The 21,071-nt window shown below is 50.4% G+C and overlaps 1 protein-coding gene across 1 annotated transcript; it reads left to right on the top strand.

Moving 5' to 3' along the window:
* The first annotated feature begins 10,401 nt into the window (after positions 1-10,401).
* SH2D7 (SH2 domain containing 7) lies at positions 10,402-20,362 on the top strand. The gene is made up of 6 exons (XM_070477655.1): positions 10,402-10,772; positions 12,173-12,262; positions 15,484-15,649; positions 15,921-16,067; positions 17,650-18,384; positions 19,802-20,362. The coding sequence occupies exons 1-6, from the start codon at positions 10,597-10,599 to the stop codon at positions 19,850-19,852; spliced, it is 1,365 nt and encodes a 454-aa protein (XP_070333756.1). The 5' UTR covers positions 10,402-10,596; the 3' UTR covers positions 19,853-20,362.
* The last annotated feature ends 709 nt before the right edge of the window (positions 20,363-21,071 follow it).

The raw sequence follows: 21,071 nt of genomic DNA, 5'->3' as shown, positions 1-21,071 counted from the left end.
ACCTTCATCTCATCTCTCTTAGCAGTTCTCTCCAAATTCATTTTGGACAATTTTATATTTTATGTAAAATGCTAAACAAATGCAGCTTCATTCCACCCCCCCCCCCTTTTCTAGCCAGATCATCCCCTCAAGGTCCTCCCACATGGTCATCCTGGGGCTGCCCCTGGTGGTTCCTAATTGCTTGGCGCCCTTCTTCAATGACTTATTGACATTTTGCAGTTTCCAGTCTTGTAGATTAAAAGTCAGTGTCCTGTGGTCAGGGCTTCCTTGGTGGCTCAAGCGGTAAAGAATCCACCTGCGATACAGGAACCGCAGGAGACACTGGTTTGATCCTTGGATCAGGAAGATCCCCTGGAGGAGGGCATGGCAACCCACGCTAGTATTCTTGCCTGGAGAATCCCATGGGCAAAGGAGCCTGGCAGGCTACAGTCCATGGGGTTGCAAAGAGTCGGATACCACTGAAGCAACTTAGCATGCACGTGTGGCCTCTGGTCAGACGCCAGCTTTACACAGCCTGCGTGCCTGCCCTGTGTCCAGTAAAGGCAAGCTCGGTGCCAGAAGGTCTGTCCTGCCTGTCCATGTGAGCCCCTGCCCCTCGAGCCTCTCAGGAACCCAGTGACCAGAAGGAAGTGGGCAACGCAGGAGGAAGTGACTGCTGTTTACTGAAAAGAGGAAATTTGGGCAATGAACTTGCTCCCACATGGCCAGGCTCTGGGCAAACCCCGGGGGAACACAGAGCTAGTGACTCATCCTAGTCCAGTTTCCCTAGCAAGAAACAGGGTGAGAGGCCTCTAAGAAGCACCCAGCCACCCACCACCTTTTCAATTCCCAGACCCCAGGGTCCGGTGCTGGCTAAGACCCCAACCTGCCACAGGAGGAGCCCTCAATCCTGTGGGGAACCCAGAGAGGAAAGTAGACCTTACCACCTGATATGCTGTGTGTCCTTTGGCATGTCTCTGCCCTCTCTGGGCTACAACTTCCCAGCTGTTCCATGAGGGAATGGATGGCAAAGTGATCTGTAAGGGCCCTGCCCACCTGCTCTGAAATGTATCAGTGGCATAAGGCACAGCTGTGAGGGCCTGTGGTCATTCTCCCTGCAGCTCCCCAGACCAGCAGAGGCTCTGTTTTGCTTTTTGAGCCTTCCTGTTCAAAGGCCTCTTGGTCCTTCCAGCTATTGCAACTGACCTGACCCTTGCTTTTAGGACTCTGTCTCATCCTGCAAACTTGGCCACCCGCTCTGGTTAGTGCAAGCCTGACCACTTCACCTCTCCCCAGGCCCTGCTGGAGAAGCTGTCCTGGTGCAAAGGGCACCCATGGAGGCCTTCTGTGCCTGAGGCAGAGAGGACCGGCAGAGATGGTTCCTCTGCTTGGGGCTGGGGGCCACAGTGCAACTTTGGTGGGGCTTTGCTCAACCCGGAGCACATCTGGAGGAAGTTGGCCTGGACGGGGAGGAGATTGGAGTTCACGGGGCAAGGCTGGGGTACTGCAGCTGTGAACGGGCTGAGCGCTGGACAGTTGGAGAGGGGACAGGGAGAGGCAGACCATCTTCAGAGCCGGGCTGAACTGACCCCTGGGAGACGCCGCCGCCACCACCCAGGGAGAGCGCTGTCTGTGCTTTCATCCAGCTCAGCGCCACGCCACCTGCCCTGATAGAGGGTCAGCGGAGAAATGGATAGGGCCGCTGGAAGCAGTGGCAGTGGGAGAGGGGTCTCCCAAATAAAGGAGGGGCTGTATGACGTTGGGTGGATCTCCCAGCCACTCTGTGCCTCAGTTTCCTCATCTGTAGAACCAGACATAATGACCGCTTTATCTCCTAGACTGTTGTGAGGCTTAAACGAGATAAATGCAAAAGTGTTTGGCACAGTCCCTGACATGTGGTAAGGCCTCAGAATGGTAGCTGATTCATTCAGCGGACATCCCCAGCCCCTGCTCTTTGCTTCCTCCTGGTGTTGAGTGATGCTGAAGCTCTGAAAAGGAGTGTGGGGGAGCTTCACAGAGGGGAGCCCCACCAGGGGACCCTGTCAGTCTGGATTTGCTCTCTCCAGCTTCCAGGAAGCCTCGTTTCCCTACCAAATTGGCAGGCAAATCTAACACACCTGTGGTTCTCTTTCCTAGAGGGAAGGCATTTGGGATGCCTGCCAAGCTCCCAGTCCCAAGGACAAGGGAGCCAGGACTCAGGTAGAGGCCTGGATGCCCTGGAGGGTGGGGTGGAAGGCTTGCAGGGGCTGGGTGCCAGGCAGCGGAGGTCCACATAGCAGTTAGGGAGCCACATTGCCCAGGAAGCAGGGGAGGGCTGGATCCCTGGGGAGACAGTGGGGCTGTGGCTACAGAGGTCCTGTCCTGTCTGGTCAATGTCCTGCTTCTGGGCCTGGCCCTGTGCCCAGGACACTGTAAGCCCTTCTGCTTTCCCCACTCCTTTCTCAAGGGCCCTCTTGCCATCCCCTTCCCGGGACCCCCTATCCCTCAGCCAAACTTGAGCTCAGATTCTTCCTCCCTGCTCACGCAAGCCCTGGGACTGCAGCCCTCACTGTGAGGCCCAGTCTGGGAGGTAAAGGCATTTTAACTGAAATCTTGAAGAGATGCTGTTCTAATGCTAGAAGTATAGACATCATCTTGGTTGGGCAACAAGTCTCCAAAGGAGTTTAAAAGGTGCTTGTGCAGGGGGTCCAGTGGGTAAGACTCCGCACTCACAAAGCCCCAGGGCCAGGTTCATTCTTGGTTGGAGAACTGGATCCTACCTGCCGCAGGGAAGATTTCATGAGCCACAACTAAGACCCAGCACAGCCAAAATAAATAAATAATTAAACAACAACAACAAAAACAACAACGGTGCTTGTGCAAGCAAAGCAATAAGGGGACACGACCTTGGAGCAGGGGTCCCCAACACCCCCAGGTGGTGGCCTGTTAGGAACCAGAGCTGCACAGCAGGAGGTGAGTGGCTGGCAAGCCAATGCATCTTCATCTGCCTCTCCCATCGCTCCCATTACCATCTGAACCATCCCCCTCAACTCTGACCATGGGAAAACTGTCTTCCACGAAGCCGTGCCCTGGTGCCAGAAAGGTTGGCTTGGAGGGAAGGCCACTGTCTTGGAAGGAAGGTCCCAGAAGGCAATCAAGATGTGATACTGGGCAGTGAAGAGACCTGGAAGGAGCTGATTTGGAGAGAAGAGGAGAGCGTTTTCAGATTGGTTTTGTATTTTGGAGCTTGAATATATTGACAAAATATTCATCAGTTTTGATTTAGTGCATTTTTTTAGGTAATTATAGAGTTTGAGTAGCAAGGAAAGGAGCTCCAGGTAGGGGAGGGGTCAAGAGCAAAGGTATAGAAGGTGGAGGCAGCATATATGAGGAAATGGGGTAGGACCCCCAGCTTCTGGTCTCGGCCCTGCCACTGACTTACTCTTTGTTTCCAGCAGCCCGTTTTCAGCCCTGAGTCTCTGTTTCCATCTTTACAGTGGGGACAAGTGGAGACAGTAATGCTATCTTGTCTACCTGTTATAAAAGGGAAAGGCAATTGCATATATGTATTTGAAATGTTTGGCACGTGATAGGGGCTCAGTGTCGTTATAGAGCTCCTATGGGCCCCCATTTCCCAGCAGTGAGGGGCAGCCCCAGATGTCCAAACTGTCAGGTGTGCCAGGACCCATGGCAGCCCCCTGGCCTCCAAGAAACTGTAGAGCAAGCTTTCCAACATGTGATCCTCGGGCCCTGATCTTCTCAACAGGTTCCTGTATACCTGTCTCTTCTTTAGTTCTCATGAGTAAATGGCATGTAACTGTGTAGCTTTTCATTTTTGCACAAGACTCAGAACTACTCACCAGTGAGGTCTATCGAGAAACAAATTTATGTCTTGTTCTTGATGCCAAAATTGAGAGGTATAGCTAATGTGGGAGACCGTCTGATCTGAGGGGTGGGTTTACTTTCCTCTGCGATTGTCAGGAGCCCACAGGCCCAGAGCAAGGATACTTTATGGAGTGGGGCTGACAGTGTTTTTAAGATCTTGGTAGAGCTTCCCAGGTGGCGCAGTGGTAAAGAACCTACCTGCCAGTGTAGGAGACACAAGACATACGGGTTTGATCCCTGGGTCAGGAAGATCCCCTAAAGTAAGAAATGGCAACTCACTCCAGTATTCTTGCCTGGAGTCCATGGACAGAAGAACCTGGCAGCTACAGTCCATGGGAATGCAGAGTTGGATACACAGGTCCAAGGCACTTTGGAGTCTGCATCTCACTACATAGCAAATAAATAAATATATATAAATATATGAATATAATGGCACAGTAACATTTTAAATTATATACAATATAATATTGTTTTATATTATATAGTTATATTAATATGACACATATGACATAATATTCTATATGTCTTATGTACAACATATATAATCTTTTTTACTTTGAACTTCTTCAGAAATAATTACTTTTATAGTTTTGCTTTGGAATGGTTTGGCTTTGAGAATTCATTTAATTGACAATTGGTAATCTGTTGGCAGTTTTCCTGCACACTTGGGAATTCTTATGAGATTAAGACAATCTGACCTCCAAACCATTTTCAGATGTGGTGAAACTTTTGTGAATACTGAATGAAGTTGATGGAATGATACATTGTATAGACATTTGCTTTTACATTTGTTGTGATTTTGCAGTTTTCTTCTTTTGGATTTGGGAGCAAATACTGGTAGGGTTTTGTGTTGTTATTGTTTTTCAGGCCTCAGACATTTTAACCAGCCCTTGTAAAGTTCTCAGTACCTAGCCATTGTCCTATAAATATTACTAAAACAGAACTGCCTGTTTGCTGGGATGATTGTACCGCCCTCCTACCCCAAGAGCCATGCTCTGTAGATGAGAAGACGAGCTTTCTCAATGATGTCGAAGGGGCAAAAAAAGTCAAAGTAAAATTGGTGACTTCTCTGGAGCAGCACCGGCCCCCTCCCAGTTTTTCTTGCTAGCTGGGGGCCCCCAAATGACTGAGCTTGGATATATTATCTATTTGTCTATTCATTCATTCAGTATTTCTTGAGTGTAAATGACTACAACTCCTAAAGAAGACAATTTGGCAACATCTCTCAAAAGGACAAATGCAAATACCCTTTTGATTGAGCAATCTCTCTCCTGAGAATGTGTTCTGTGGATGTACTCACCCTTGTGCTTAATCAAATCTGTATAAAGTTATCCACTGCTGCATTGTGGGAAGTATAAAAACACTGGAAACAACCCAGATGATCGTCACTAGGGGACTGGTTACAAAAATGATTGTGCAGCCATGTAGCTGTAACAAAAAGAATGGCATCCCTCTATGTATTCTTATGAAAGGAACTCTAAGATCTGTTACTAAAGAGTTTTACGAAGCAAAGTGCAGGACACTGCATAGGATTCTACCCTTCTATAACAAAGGGAGGAAAATAAGAATATACATATTTACTTGAATATGCATAGAGAAACCCAGAAAGAACATTCAAGAAATGAATAAGAGTAGTTCTTTGTGGGAATGAGATGGCACTGGGTAGATGCGGGTTTAATGCCTAGAGGAAGAAGATTTTTAGGGATACCTTTTTTATACTTTTTGTTATTTATTTGTTTATTTTTATTTTTGGCTGCACTGGGTCATTGTTGCTGCATGTAGGCTTTCTCTAGTTGCAGTGAGTGGGGGCTACTGTCTAATTGCAGTGTGTGGGCTTCTCGTTGTGGTGGCTTCTTGTTGCAGAGCATGGTCTCTAAAGCGTGTGGGCTTAGTAGTTGTAATACATGGGCTTAGTTACCCCTCAGCATGTGGAATCTTCCTAGACCAGCGATGGAACCCGTGTCCCCTGCATTGGCAGGCGGACTCCCAACCACTAGACCACCAGGGGAGTACTACATTTTTTATTTTTAAAAACCATGTGGATATAGTACACATTTAGATGATAATTTAAAATATACCTATTGAGCATCTAACTATGCCAAACATGGTTCTAGGCACAGAGTACAGTGGAGAATAAGGCAGACAGTCTGAGAAAAAAAGAAATAGGATTGTTCATTCTGCACTCCCTACTATTGTGGAATAAGTTCTAATGGAATAACCAACTAAGGGGCACAAAAATGCAGTGTTCATAAACTAAAACAAACATGTGACTAAAATTTACTGAAAAGCCCACTTTGGCATTCTCCGTGGAGGCTGGCTGCCAGCAGCACTTGGCCGTGTACTAGGTTCCCACACCACAGAGTCAACGAAGCAGGAGGAGAAGCGGCAGTGCTGGGGTGCTGGCCATGCTCCGTGAGCCTTGGTCAAAGTGAGTGGAAAGACGCTGCCTCTGAGCATCCTTCTGGAGAAGTCTGAGAGATTTCTGCCTGAGAAGGCACAGCGGACTGAGCACCCTCAGGAGAGAGTAATTTACTGGATGGTCGGTTACCATCTATTTGTCCTACAGCAGAAGCACGGTCTTGACAGAGAACCCAGGATAAGGAAGCTTTGATGAGACAGACAGAGACTCAGAAATCTGGGGACTTCCCAGTGGGGAGATGACTTGGAGCTGGGGCTGATGATTATTGCATGTGCACCGTGCCTCCCGGCCTCTCCTCTGCATTGGATTAGCTCACCGGATCCCCAATCCCTACTAGGTGCGTACTTTTTATGCGTACTTTTTATCCCTTTCATTTTTACTGATGAGAAACTGAGACACACGGAGATTAAGTACCTCCCTCAAAGTCACCAAGCCAGCAAATGGGGGAACCAGGATTATAAATTGCTTAGTCTGACTGCAAGAGCCTGAATCTGCTCAGTTCCTCTTCCTACACCTCTGGGCACCCAGGGATGGAGAAGCAAGGTGGGCGCTCTGGAGTCTTCTCTCTGTCCCAAGGCCCAGCCCCCAGCAGGTAAGCACAGCCATGAACTGAAGTGTCGGTTATGGAGTGCCTTCAGGGAAAACCGACCCCTCAATCTTTCACAGAGCTCACTTGATGCCCCCAAAACTGGCCTCACCCCCATTTCCTCTGAGTGTAAAAATAGACTCCCCTTTATTTGCCTGCCTTTGGAATCTTCATATCTGTCCCGCAGCCATCCTGGGCTCCCGCTTCCCGTACACAAAACCTTTGTCTTCTTATGCAAATGGCCAAGTTCTGCTCATAAAAGTACCCCACCTAAGAAGGAGGTGGAGAGATAACACCTCATGGAAAATTATAGAAGCACATTTCTTTGTATTTGAATACTTCCAGGACTTTGTGTTGGCAGCAGACCAACTCTGGGTCTAACCCCAGCTTCCTTGGCCTTTTTTGGGCCGTGGACCTCTCTGGTATCTGATGAAGTTCATGAACTTTTTCTCAGAATAATATTTTTAAATGCATGAAATAAAATACATAGAATCACAATGGAAATCAATCATATTGAAATAAAGTTATTCAAAAATCTGTGATGCAGTAATACAGTGTGCTTCTTTATTAGCATGTTAAAGAACAAGATCCAGCATTGGATTTAATTATTTTGAGGTAATCGTGGACAAAATCAATATCCGAAGATGTCTGCCACAGCTGTAACGTGATATGAGAGTATCTGTAATTTCCATTGATGACAAAGTCACAAGTTCTATGAATACTAATAAGGTTTGTTCTCTGCGCTCGTCATGGAAGGAAATGCTGAATTTCAGTTAGAAATTGGGGAAGATAAAGATGTAATCCACCCCTGTTCCTCCCCCACCTCAACTTAGGAAATTCCAGTCCTTGCCAGTTTGGGCCTGTGATTTCCATTGTGACCCCAGTGTATCCCTGGCCTGCAGCTGTGACCGGAAGACAGTTTCACAAGTACATGAATCCCTCCAGGATCCCTTGGCTGGAGTTGACTCCTCTCTGTCAAGGCTGGAAATTGTTTATAAAGCTGGTGTTCCCAGTAGCTGACCCTGGGGATCCTTGCTATGTGCCTGTTGGCCTATCCCATATGAAGAGCATGATCTGCAATAGCTCACTCCATCGACAGGTGAGGCAAGTAGATGCCTTGCAGCCCTGTTCACAGATGTGAGAAATGAGTCTCAGAGACAGGGAATAAGCTGTTCAGGTGGAGGTTGCAGGTGTGCGTCATGCCCTGGCCTTTCCTCTGAGTTGTACGTATTACATACTTGTCATCAATCACTTTCTCTTGATTTGAGGTGACCGTGATGAAATTGTAATAATAATAGTAATAATGAAAATAATTACCAATGGGAGGACCCACTGTATTTTAGAGTCATTATGTCATCATCAGAGCTGATCCTAATAGCTTGTGTTCCAAACTCTGTTCTAAGGACATAACTCATCTTACCTTCCAAGCAACAGGTCATGTTCTTGTCCCTGTTTCAGAGATGACGACACTGAAGCCCAGAAAAATTAAGTCATTTCCTCAAGGTCCCACAGCTGGTCAGCTGGGATTAGAACCAAGGAAAGACGACTGCAGGATCCTCATTTTTTAGTAAGTGAGCTGTTTTGTTGAAGTAGAACATATACATAGAAAAATGCATAGGTCATGAGCCCAGAGCTCAACGAATTTTCACAAAGTGAATACATTTACCTAACACACCACCCAGATCAGGAAATAAAACATAATCACCACCCTGCAGCCCCTCACCCCTTCCTTATCATATACTCCCCAAGGCAAACGTTATCCTAACTTTTATTGTTATTGGTCAGTTCTACCAGTTTTTGAGTTTATACATATGTTCCCTTATTCTTAAGCAAAATGAAAGTGAAAGAGGAGAGTGAAAAAGCTGGCTTAAAACTCAATATTCAGAAAACTAAGATCATGGCATCTGGCCCCATCACTTCATAGCAAATGGATGGGGAAACAACGGAAGCAGTGAGAGAGTTTATTTTCTTGGGCTCCAAAATCACTGCAGATGGTGACTGCAGCCATGAAATTAAAAGACACTTGCTCCTTGGGAGAAAAGCTATGACAAACCTAGATAGCATATTAAAAAGCAGAGACATAAAAAATAAATAAATAAATAAAAAGCAGAGACATTACTTTGCCTACAAAGGTCCAGCTAGAGAAAGTTATGGTTTTTCCAGTGGTCATGTATGGATGTTAGAGCTGGACTATAAAGAAAGCTGAGCACTGAAGAATTGATGCTTTTGAACTGTGGTGTTGGAGAAGATGCTTGAGAGTCCCTTGGACTGCAAGGAGATCCAACCAGTCAATCCTAAAGGAAATCAGTCTTGAATATTCATTGGAAGGACTGATGCTAAAGCTGAAACACCAATACTTTGGCCATCTGATGTGAAGAAGTGACTCATTTGAAAAGACCCTGATGCTGGAGAAGATTGAAGGCAGGAGGAGAAGGGGACGACCGAGGATGAGACAGTTGGATGGCACCACCAACTCGATGGACATGAGTTTGAGCAAGCTCCAGGAGTTGGTGATGGACAGGGAAGCCTGGTGTGCTACAATCCATGGGTCGCAAAGAATTGGACACGACTGAGCAACTTAACTTATTCTTAACCATTGTGCTATCTCATTTAGTTGTCGTAATGGCCCTAGAGTCTAGAAAGTAGCTTTTTAAAAATCATTCCTGTTCTACAGATGAAAAAACTGAGCTATCTGCAGCCACCTAGTAACTGCCTTCAGGCTCCCGACCATGTAATGATTCTAACCCAGATCCTTGGGGCGGGCTGTCTGCAACATCCCCTGCCTCCCCGTCACCCAAGTCTGGATTTCTCCTATGAAACTCGGAAACACGTTAAAAGTTCAGCGATGTTTGCATGAACAAATATCCTGGGCCCTACCTGGTTCACTGCTTCCTCTCAAAGGCCTTATGGCAGCCCTGCTAAGGGATCAGAGAGCAGAGGCCCACTTCATAGTCTTTGCACTTGCTTTTCTCTCTTCTGAGAGCAGCATCTCTTCCCCAGCCACCAGCCTGGCTTCCTCTTTTGCTGCTCCAATGGTACCTTCTGGACAAGGCTTCCCCCAACCCCGAACCCCCATCTAAATAACACACCCATTCATCTTCTGCCTCTCTTTCTTGGAGTGCTTATTACAGTTGATGCCATATTCTACATATGTATTTGTCTATTGCCTGTCTCCTTCCACTAGAATGTATGTGACACAAGGCAAAATGCTGTTTGGATTACTGCTTTATTCCCAGGGCCCACAAGTATGTAGCACACAGTAGGCAGTAAAGTTTGAGTAGGAGGAGGAATTCACCAGCACGGGACTTCACCAAAATGCAAGTGGCCTCCATGAAGGAAGGATAAGTAGAATTTAAATTCACCACTTTGCTAAGAGTGGCAGTGCCTGGCCTTTAGCCAGAGTCTGGTCTTTAGCCGAGACAAAGACCGGAGGTTGGGGGAAGGGGCCAAGCCCAGTGTGCGCCTCATCTGCTAGCCAGGAAGTCAGGGATGCCCCCCCCACCCCGGGCCTGTCTAGCTGCTAATGTGACCCTCCCCAGCGCCCCCAACCAGCCAAGGTGCCCCGCCTCCGAGCATGAGAGGGGGGCCAGCCCACACATTGTCAGAGCTGACAATGGGGCTCCTGTGTGCCGTGGGCGGTTGCAGAGGGCATGGACTCAGGCAAATGAGCCGTCAGTCCATCAGGCGCTCACAGATATAGAGGCGTGCGGGTGGTCTGGGCTCGGCTTCCACCTCAGTGCGCGCCAGAATGGAGGCCCACCTCAGGCAGCTCAGCCTGGGCAGGGGGCCCGAGGGGGCTGGGGACAGACAGGCCCTGGCCGAGCTGCAGGAGCTGGCCCTGAGCTGGTTCATGGAGACGCAAGCCCCCCTCATTCTGCAGAACGGAGCCCTGCCCCCCTGGTTCCACGGATTCATCACCCGCAAGTAAGGCTGCCCCTGTCCACACGCCCAGCGGGGCCCATAGGCCCTCAGGGCCGAAAAAAATGGTCTGGGGCCAGATTGGCCCCGGCCTTCTCCGTGGGGGAGGCAGGGACCCCAGGAGGCGGTGGGTGGGGAAGCAGACTTAGGAGCACCAAGTTCTCTGACGGCTGCTTCTGTGGGCAAGGGGGGTGAAGGCCTTGGCCCCCCGCTATGAGTTTGCTGGGGCTGCCAGTTTGCCAGAAAAGCAGAGGCGGGGCGGGGGGCGGGGGGCGGCAGGCTGGATCAGAATGCATTCAGACCAGCTCTGAATACCTTGATGAATTCCTAGGGGTGCTGTTTCATTCATCATCCAAACCAGAACACTATTAGTAAGTGGAGAATTTACTAGGAGACCTGTTTTAAGTGGGTACTGTCCCATGCAACCCTGGATATAGAGTTACTCTAGGAATAAAGGCCAAAATGTGGGGGCCGGCTTTCTGATTGGGGTGGATCTCCAACCACTTGCTGAAGGAAAGACAAATGTGGCCAGCCGTTGGGTCCTCCCGGCCCAGCACTTAGCACTGAACCAGGGCCAGCTTCGCCGGCATCAACTCGTATTGTAACATGGGGCCCTTTGCTCAGAAGGGCCCTATTCTTGGCTGAATACACTGCAGTCCCCATGTTGAAATTCTTACTTTTTAACTGAGAGGCTCCAGATTTTCATTTAGTACTGAACTCTGCAAAATCTGTAGTTAATCCTGCATAGGGCAGGCACTCAGTATTTGGTGAATAAGTGGGTGAGGAACTATTTGGTCTATGTACTGCCAAACCAGAAGACAGCTGGAATTTTCCACCATGCCTCCAGAATACTTGGCATTATTTAGCAGTATCCATAGTTGCCTGGGGTTGAAGGGGATGTGCAAAGGAGAGAGATGAGAACCTAAGAGTTGCTCACATGGTCAGGCTCCAGATATAATAGCACCTTCTCCTGCAGAAACTCTTGCGCAGTACACATCCTGCACAACTGTGCAGCAGTTGTCCACATGGCGGTACACAGCAATCCTGAGGCAAGGATCCACAAAACTGAACATCTCCCACTATATGGATTCCTTCTTGCTATAGGGCCATTCAGGTGGAAAGGGGCAGTGGCTTTTGTGCCTACTGGTGAGGCTGTAAGTGGGGCAATGTACGTGACTTCAGGACTCCAACCCAGCACCAGACTGAGTCTTGAATTTGCTTGACTGAGCCCAGACAGGCCACAGGACCAGCCAAATTTCTGAGGGAGTTCTCTATAAAGGTCTGGAGGTCTCTGCTCTGGGTCTGGGGCATGGCTGGCAGGGACCCTGAGGCGGGTCTGACTTTGGGGCTACTCCAACTGCTGTTGCGGGGACCCAGCCCTGGCTAATGGCATGTCCTCTGCCCAGGCAGACAGAGCAGCTGCTGAGGGACAAGGCTCTCGGCTCCTTCCTCATCCGCCTCAGTGACCGGGCCACCGGCTACATCTTGTCCTACAGGTAAGAGAGGAAGCCCTCTGCCAAGGGCGGGCAGGCAGGCTCCAGCTCCCACAAGCCAGCCTTGAAGATAAGCTCCGAGTCTTCACCAGCCCACACAGCTGGGATTTCCCCAGGCCCTTACTCCCTGACCCCCTCACTCATCCAACCATGTCCATCAGGCATTCTGAGCAGTGCCGGCCATATACTAGGAGAAGCCTCTGCCTTCAAGGGGGTGAGTCAGAGGGGCGGGCAGGGGAGAACCTCCTCCTGATGGAAGACTGGGGAAGGTTCACAGAGGTGAACTTTGAGTCCAGGATAGAAGGAAGAAAGCAACTTGCTAGGCAGGAAAGGAGGTGTGATTGAGGGTTAGGAAGGCATTTCCAGTAGGTTAAACTTCACGTGCAAAAGAAGAGAGACAAGGCAGACTAAGGTGTTGGGGAGCCCACGAGTTGCTGGGTGCAGGATGCATGGTCCCAGTGGAGCAGTGCCTGGAGAGGAGGGCAGGGGGCAGCTCAGGATAGCCTTAGATGCCGGGCTATGTCCGTCGACAGTGAAGGGTCATCAGGTCAGACTTAGGTTTTGCAAAGAACCTGCAAGCAGCCTATGGAAGGAGGACTCAAGACAGATACTGGAGGTGTGGGGGCAGTGGGGACCACAGAGGGGTGAGGTCTGGGCTCGACGATGAAATCTAGACTAGTGTAAGGCAATGGTCCTAGAGACGAGGAGACAAGATAGCCAGGATGAAGTCAGAGGTGGTGATGTCAGAGCCTGGCCCTAGAGTAGGTTGCAAGGGGAAAGGCAGAAAAAGAAAGAAGTTCCCCCTTGCCACCAACCCCCAGTTAGGTAGGGAGGCAGGCTGGGGCTCCAGGGAAACTCCCAAAGGTCTCAGATTCAGATTCAAAATTATCATCTGTTCTGACTGTCCCAGTTCAAATCCTGACCTTGGGCAAGTTACTCTGCCTCTCTGAACCTATGTTTCCTCATCTGTAAAATGGTAATATTGCAGTATTTACTTCATAGAATTGTTGAATGGGTTTGGTGAGTTTAGACCTTTAAAAGTGCTGGTAGAGTGTCCAGAACATAGTAAATAAATAAATGTTACTCATTATTAAAATAGTTATTGTTATTCTGTGTCCCTGATACAGTCCTCAGCATTTAGAAATATACAAACTCAGCAGTTTTCAATGTCTTTTCAGCATCAGGGCTTTTTTAAAATTATTATTATTCAAATATGATCTTGGGTGGAATGCCAACTCATTAAAGAGATAAAAGTGGGGTTCCTTGCAGATACACAAATAAACCAATGAATCCAGAAACAGACCCCCACATTTGGTTTACCTGATTTGCAACAAATGTGCACATTTGGTTTACCTGATTTGCAACAAATGTCCACTGTAGTTCAGGGGTGAGGGATGGGGGAAGGCTGGCCTTTTCAATAAGTGGTGTGGGAGTAATTGGATATCCAAATGGAAAAAAAATGACCCCCACCTTACATCATACACAAAATTTAAATAATTCTAGATGGATCGTAGATTCAAGTGAGAACAGCAAAACAATATACTTATAAAGGAAAACATGGGAAACATTTTTCATGATTTTGTGGTAGGCAAAGATTTCTTAAACAAGACCCCAAAGTACTGACAGAGAAGCTTAACAAATTGAGTTTCTTAAAATTGAGAACTCTTATTAATCAAAAGATACTATTCTGTGAATAAAAGGACAAGCCACAGTGCCGGAGAGGTTTTGTATAGTAATACATACACCTAATAAAGGATTCATATCAAGAATATATGAAGAACTCCTGCAAATCAGTAAGACAAAGACAACACAGGCAAAATAGAGGCACTTCATAAAAGAGGGTCTAAAAAGGACAGTTCCGCAGCTTTAGTGTGAGGGAAATAGAAACTAAAACCACAATGAACTGCTGGTTACAGTAGAAAGACAGAGGCTACTAAACAGTTTGTGAAGACACAGAGCAACTGTGACTCTCATTCTTGGCAATGATTTTAGAAAACAACTTGGCATACTCTACTAAAGCTAAGCATAAGTGTATCCCGGGCCCACCAACTCTCTGTCCTGGGATATTGTCGATAGTAGTGAATACATATATTCAGCAAAAAGCCATGTACAAAAATGTTCAGAGTAACTTCATTTATAGCAGCCCAGATGTGGAAATCATCTAAATGTCCATCAGCAGAATGGATACATTGTGGATATTTAAATTAAATGGAATACTACCTATCAGTGGGGGGAAAAAGAAGCTAATTCTACATGGACATGAAAAAAATATGATTCTATTTATGCGAATTTCCATAATGAGCAAAACTGATCTGTGACGATGGGGGTCAGGGTGATGGCTACTCTGGAAAGGGCCATAAGACAGTCTTCTGGGGAGCTGGAAATATTGTGTTTTCCTCGAGGTGGTGGTTACATGGGAAATCCATTGAGTGGCACACTTAGGATTGTGCCCTTCACTGTGTTTACCCTTATTGTTTAGTTGCTAAGTCGTGTTTGCCTCTGTGTGAGCCCACGGACATTTCTGGGACCCCATGCAACCCCGCCAAGGCTCCTCTGTCCGTGGGATTTCCCAGGCAGGAATACTGGAGGGGGTTGCTGTTTCCTTCTCTGGGGCATCTTCCCCACCCAGGGATTGAACCTGCAGTCTCCTGCATTGGCAGGCAGATTCTTTACCACTGAGCCACCAGGGAAGCCCAATACTCTTCCATAAAAAAGGAAAAATGAAGAGGGTGGGACTTTATAGGCTGGGGGAGATGGGAGCTGTAATTCCATCTTTTCCACCTGGCTGGAATTCAGGTAAGAGGAGTGAGGCCAAGGTGTGCAAGTGTGGGGTCGGACCTCATCTTTAAGACAGAGGTTTTACTCATCATGGATATTTTGGTATTAATTTTGACTTTCTAATATATTGCATAACTAGTCGTCCTGATTGCTGAATATGTGTCACCCCTTTACATTTTGCATCCGAGCCCCAAGCTGAGTGCCTCACTTCCCCTGCCCTTTCCTCCAACTGATGCTGCAGGGGAAGCGGGGTGGGGGCGATGGAAGGGGAGGGGGGGGGGGTTGGAACGCCACTCCCTAGGTCCCCATCACCTGCAAGTCTGGGCTTGTTGGATGTCAAGTCCTACTTTCCAGAGGAGCACCTCGAGGCCCCAGAGGGCAGCGTGGCCCCGGGTCAGCTCCAGCCCTGGGCCAAGGCAGAGCTGCCAGTTGTCCTTGTGTTGCAGGGGCAGTGACCGCTGCCGGCATTTTGTCATCAACCAGCTCCGAAACCGGCGCTACCTCATCTCAGGGGACACCCAGAGCCACGGCACTCTGGCAGAACTCGTGCGCCATTACCAGGAGGTGCAGTTTGAGCCCTTCGGGGAGTCCCTGTCTGCTGCCTGCCCCCGGGTAGGTACCCCTCTTCCTTGGGGTGGGGGGGGGGATGGGGCAGAGTGCCCAGGCCAGGGCCGTCCCACTGGACCACATGCCTTTCTTTGCCTTCTCTATTTTCTGCCACCCATGGGTACTCAGTGCAGGGGCCTGGGAGGAGACAGCGTTGTAGCTGAGGCCTGGGAGCTGGTGGGAATGTTTCCGGCTCTAGCCAGCAGTCTCTGGCAGAAGGCTAGAGGCCAGCCAGGGGTGTATGATCACACACCTGCTGTGTCTCCACCACCCCCAGATGGAGGACAATGATCTCTATGACGCCATCACCCTGGGCCTGCATCAAACTAATCCTAGCCTGGAATACCCGCCAGAGAAGGCCAGCAGCCCCCCTGTCTCTCTGGAGGCAAGTCCCCAGAATCTCTCCGAGGAAGAAAGCAAGGAGGTAAGGAGGATTCTGGGCCACTGAAGGTCAGGGTTGCTAGACCAGGAGTGTGGGTGCCACGCCCACAGTCAGGCCTGGAGTGGCCTCCCCAGCCAGCCCCTCAGGCTGCGGAGGCTGACTGCCAGGCCCTATGGGAGAGGAGCAGCCCAGTTTGGAATCACCCAATGGTTCACCCATGCCTGCCTCTGCTAGCTGATTTGGTTCAATCCTTGGCTTGGACTTTCTGGCTGAGTGACTTTAGTCAAGTCACATAACCTCTCTGAGTCTCAGTTTATCAATCCTGAGGTTCCAGTGAGGCTCGAATGAAGGAATGGATATAAAATGTCTGAAAAATTCCCTTTGTAAACTATAGAGTGGGGTGCCTGTGAGTCAGTAGTTGATTCTCCATAGCACCTTTGCAGGAGGGACTCACAGAGACTTTTTTTTTAAATGTAGATCAGATCACAGAATGTTGAGGGCTTCTCCTCTTGTTTAAAATAAAATCTGAAAGCTTCACCAGGGTTCACAAGAGCCTCCTCAGGTGTCCTGCTACCTCTCCTCCTCCTTCACTTTTCTCTAACCTCACTGGCCTTTGGATCTTCCTTGAACACACCAGCCTTGTTCCCACCTCAGGGCCTTTGCACTTGCTGACCCACTGCCTGGAATACTCTTCCCACCAGATATCCACATGGCTGCTACTCTTGCTGCATGCCATTCTCTGCTTAAATGCCCTCTCCTCAGAAAGGACCACCTAAACTATGGAAAATATCCCCTCTCCCACCTGCCATTGTCCCTATCCCATGCCTCAGGTTTGTTCTTCATAGTACTGATCATGAGCTGACAGTATATTATCTTGTGATACACTATTATATGGGGGTGCTTCCCAGGTGGCACCGTGGTAAAGGGTCCGCCTGCCGATGCAGGAGACACAAGAGATGCGGGTTCGATCCCTGGGTCAGGAAGATCCTCTGGAGAAGAATATGGCACCCCACTCCAGTATTCTTGCTGGGAAAACCTGATAGGCAGAGGAACCTGGTGGACTCCAGTCCATAGGGTTGCAGAGAGTGAGACATGACTGAGTGACTGAGCATGCATGCTATTACATCATGTGTTACATCAACCACATTGAGCAAAAACAGAGTAGTATGTTGCCCATCTCCAGGTTAGAATGTAAACCCCCAAGAGGTGGTCTTGCTCATTATGGAGCCCTTGACACCTGGGACAGTGTCTACACAGTTCTTACTAAATATTTGTTGAGTAATTACACAATTGATGGACTTGAGGGTGGCCCATTGTGAAGGGGAAGAGAGCAGTGAATGCAGGGGTCTCCCTGGGGGGCAAGGGAGAGAGGAGCAGGGCAGGATGATCTCCGTGGGCGGTAGAGCTCATGGCCCCTGACCTTGAATGCCAATGTAAGGACCATACTCGGGAGTCCTAGAACACGAAGCTGGCAGGGACCCCAAATGTCCACCAACCCCTGCACATAACAGTCAGGTAAGTGAGTCCAAGGCCAGGGGCCTCGGCTTCTCTGAGCAAGCTTCACTTTAGCTGAGGGCAGCCTGGTGGCAGGGTAACCTTTCAGCAGTTCTGTCCCTCTCTCCAGGCCCCTGTCAAGGTGCCCCCTCTCCCGAAGAGGAGAGCGTCCCTTCTGAGCAACTCTTTTGGAGGCTCCACTGACACCGTCTACGCAGACCTAAGGAAGATGAACCAGGCACGGCTAGGCCTGGACACAGACGTACCCGGCTGGCAGGGGCCGGTTCCAAGTGGTAGCCAGGCCTGCTCTCCAGGCAAGGAGGCCCCGAGGCGACTGTCAGACGGAAGCCAGAACAAGCCCGATGGCCCAGGACCTGCCCTCTCTGGGGTGAGCCCAGGCCAGGGTCCTAGGGTGTCTCCCACTTCTTGGGGCCTCCTCCTGCCCTCCAGTTCTGAGGCCTCGGGATCCTCAGGTGCTACCTGGAGCCACGGGTCTCCAAATCTGAGCCGTGGGGCCCAGCCCTGCTCCGAGAGCAGTTGTGCAGACACTTACGAGTCCATCTGTACAGAAGACCTCTCAGAGGACGCCAGGGATGTGCCATGTCAAGGCGGCAGTGCCTATGAGCAGATCGCAGTCTGCTGGGGGGGCCCGGCCAGGACCCCCTATCCTGGGATGAGCCCCACATACAGCAAGCTTTCGGGGTTCACGGACTGTGGTTATGAGAGGATCTCGGGGGTCCCGGAGCTCCCAGAGCCCAGACACACCTATGAACAAATCCCAGGAGCAAGCAGCCAGGAGCAAGGAGGCTGGACAGACACACAAATCCAAGCAGCCAGGAGCAAGGAGGCCGGACGGACACACAAGGTGGGCTCTCGGGAGGGGCGCCAGCCCTCAGGGAGCTGCTGAAGGAGGGAACCTGTGGCCCTCAGACAGGGTGGGTCAGGTCAGCACCACACCCAGAACTTCCCAGCCCTGACTTCTGCTTGGAGATGGTGGGAGAGGCAGAGGTTAGATTTGGATGTAAGATGGGAACTTTCAGGCCCTTCTCAAGTCTTTCTTTGTGGCAGGACCCCTGCCACTGCGGGGGTCTCAGAGCCTCAGAGAGGTGGACAAGGACCCTGGCTCCAGGTTTGACTTGCCTTGTCCCTTTTCATGGCTCAGGCACTCCCTACCCATGTGGCTTTGGGCAAAATAGTTTCCCATGCAACTAAGATCACCAGATTCAGCAAGATAAAATACAACACACCCAGTTAATCTGAATTTCAGATAAACAATGAGTAATGTTTTTTAGCATAGTTACCAATACTGCAATTATTCCTTATTTATCTGAAGTTCAAATTTAGCTGGACATCCTGTATTCTTATTTAGCATCTACCCAGGATATATCTCCATCTCCTCATCTGTAAAATGGGCTTGTCCTGTGCTGTTTCCAGGGGTGGCTGCCCAGGAGATGATGCTAGCCATCCCTATGTGCTCAGGATACAGCCCAGAGACAGCTGTCAATGGATAACTGTTATTCCCGGGGGCTTCTGACTAAGAAAGGAGAAAGGAGGAAGCAAAGACCAGGAGGATGGAGGGAGGGGGTCAGAGTTCCCAGGGAGGCAGAGGAACCCTCCTGAGGGTTCACTCCAGTGTACTTGCCTGTACCTGGAGCCGATGAGCCAGGCGAGCCCCCTCTTCAAGGCGGCAGCCTCAGATCTCCAGCATGTGCAGACCTCCTCTCCTGGCCTAAACAGTAAAACCCTGAGCTCCCAGGTGAAAGGCCTTCACCAGAAGCTCTGCCAGCTCCTCCCTCAGGGCAGGGTTGTACCCACACACCCCAGGACAGGGAACTCCCCTGGTTCAAGACAGCCTCTGAGGTCCTGACTCCCAGGACCGCAGATCCTGCCTGTGGACAGTCCTTCTAAGAACTACGTAAGCCACATCCCACGTCTGCTCCTCCTCCGGCTGCAAAGTCCTTCTGGGTCCTAAAGGCACCACATACACCCCACCCCCCATCCTACCTAGGGTGTGGCTGAGGCAGAGAGGACTGGGGTGGGGACCCCCAGAGACCCAGTGAAGGAAGGGGGGTGAGAGAGAGCGAGTCCTTCATCCAAACCAGAGGGCTGGAGGGAGTTTCTGGCACTGTGAGGGACTGTGGAGCAACTAGCCATTTGCATTCTGACCTGGCCTTTCTCTGGCCTTGGGCCCCAGCTCCCAGTCCCTGTGGAGGGACCTCCAAGCCTGGCTTTCCCCGCCCTGTCCGGGGACCCATGCTCCAGCATTGTGTCCTTCCTTGCAGCCTGACAAGCTCCGGAGGCTCTTCTTCATAGACAAGAAGCACAAACCCTGAGGAGGCCTGGCTTCCAGCGGCCCACCAGCGGGTTTCCTGGGCCCGGGGTCATGCCAGGGGTTATTGGGAAGCTCTCGGCTTGCTTGAAAGCACCCCTTGGATCCTCAAACCCACCTACCCTGCTCTGGAACCAGGCTCTGAGACAGCCTCGGTGCCCACCAGCGACAGGGTGGGAGGGGACCTTCCAGTCACCAGCCGCTCAGGACTGAGTCCCACTCCCCACCCCAGGGTCTCCCACCCATCCAGAGGAAGTCAAGGCCTGAGAGGAGGGGGGAGCGGCCAAAGGCAGGGGTGAGCACCCCCACCGTCCAAGATGAGCAGGCTGGGGTGGGGGGTCCTGGACGATTGATGGAGCTGGCCTCCCACCACTGAACACTTACTGAGCACAGGGCAGGCCCTGTGGCACAGCTGGCGTTTTCTTAACTGAGTGATGTCGTACAGTTGCTCCGGAGACCAAAACCAGTCCCCCTCATTGTGGCCCTATCAGATGGGGGCGGGGGTACCACTAACCCAGGGGTGGGGGGTGGGGGTAGGGGTGAGAAGTAGCCGCAAAGTGCCAGCCTCAGAGGGGATGGTTCTGACCCTGAGGCAGCTGGGCTCCTGAGGGCCATGCCCTCTGCCCCTCTCCGCCCCCGCCTTCATGCGGGCCTCATAATGCAAGCTGGGCAGACCCTGGTCTGACCCTTTGGCTGCAGATGAGTGGGTGGGGGGTGGGGGCGGGACAGGGACCCAGAGAGGAGCAGCAACCTGCGTGAGGCTGCACAGTCAGCCAGCCTGGGCACCGCTGGGCGGTTTCTGGAGTCAGCCAGTGGGTGCTTGCTGGCCTCCCTATATGACCAGGTCACCCTCATCTGTGCTCTGCCTCCAGCCAGTGGTGATCTTTAGGGGTGGCTCTCAGACCCCTCCTAACGCAGGCCCAAACCTGGCCGGCTGCCTGGGCTCAGCCTGGGCGGTTTCTGGAGCCAGCCAGTGGGAACCTGCTGGCCATCCCTATGTGACTGGTCACCATGGACCTAGCCCCATGCCTGATACAAATGTTCACTGGAATGACTCTTACTATGAGGGACGTGGAGATGATTTTCACCCAACATCAGCTCTTCGTGGGGCTCCCTAGGATCTGGGGCACAGATATGTCTCCTCTCAAGGACACAAGCACTGAAATAAAGTTGGTGCCGAAAGTGGGAAGGCAGTGCTTAACCTCAAGAGGTGAGGAGATTTC

The sequence above is a fragment of the Odocoileus virginianus genome, chromosome 16, assembly GCF_023699985.2.
Source record: "Odocoileus virginianus isolate 20LAN1187 ecotype Illinois chromosome 16, Ovbor_1.2, whole genome shotgun sequence".
NCBI lineage: Eukaryota > Metazoa > Chordata > Mammalia > Artiodactyla > Cervidae > Odocoileus > Odocoileus virginianus.
Note: the sequence above shows the minus strand (reverse complement) of the source record. Positions and strands in the feature narration are given on the sequence as shown.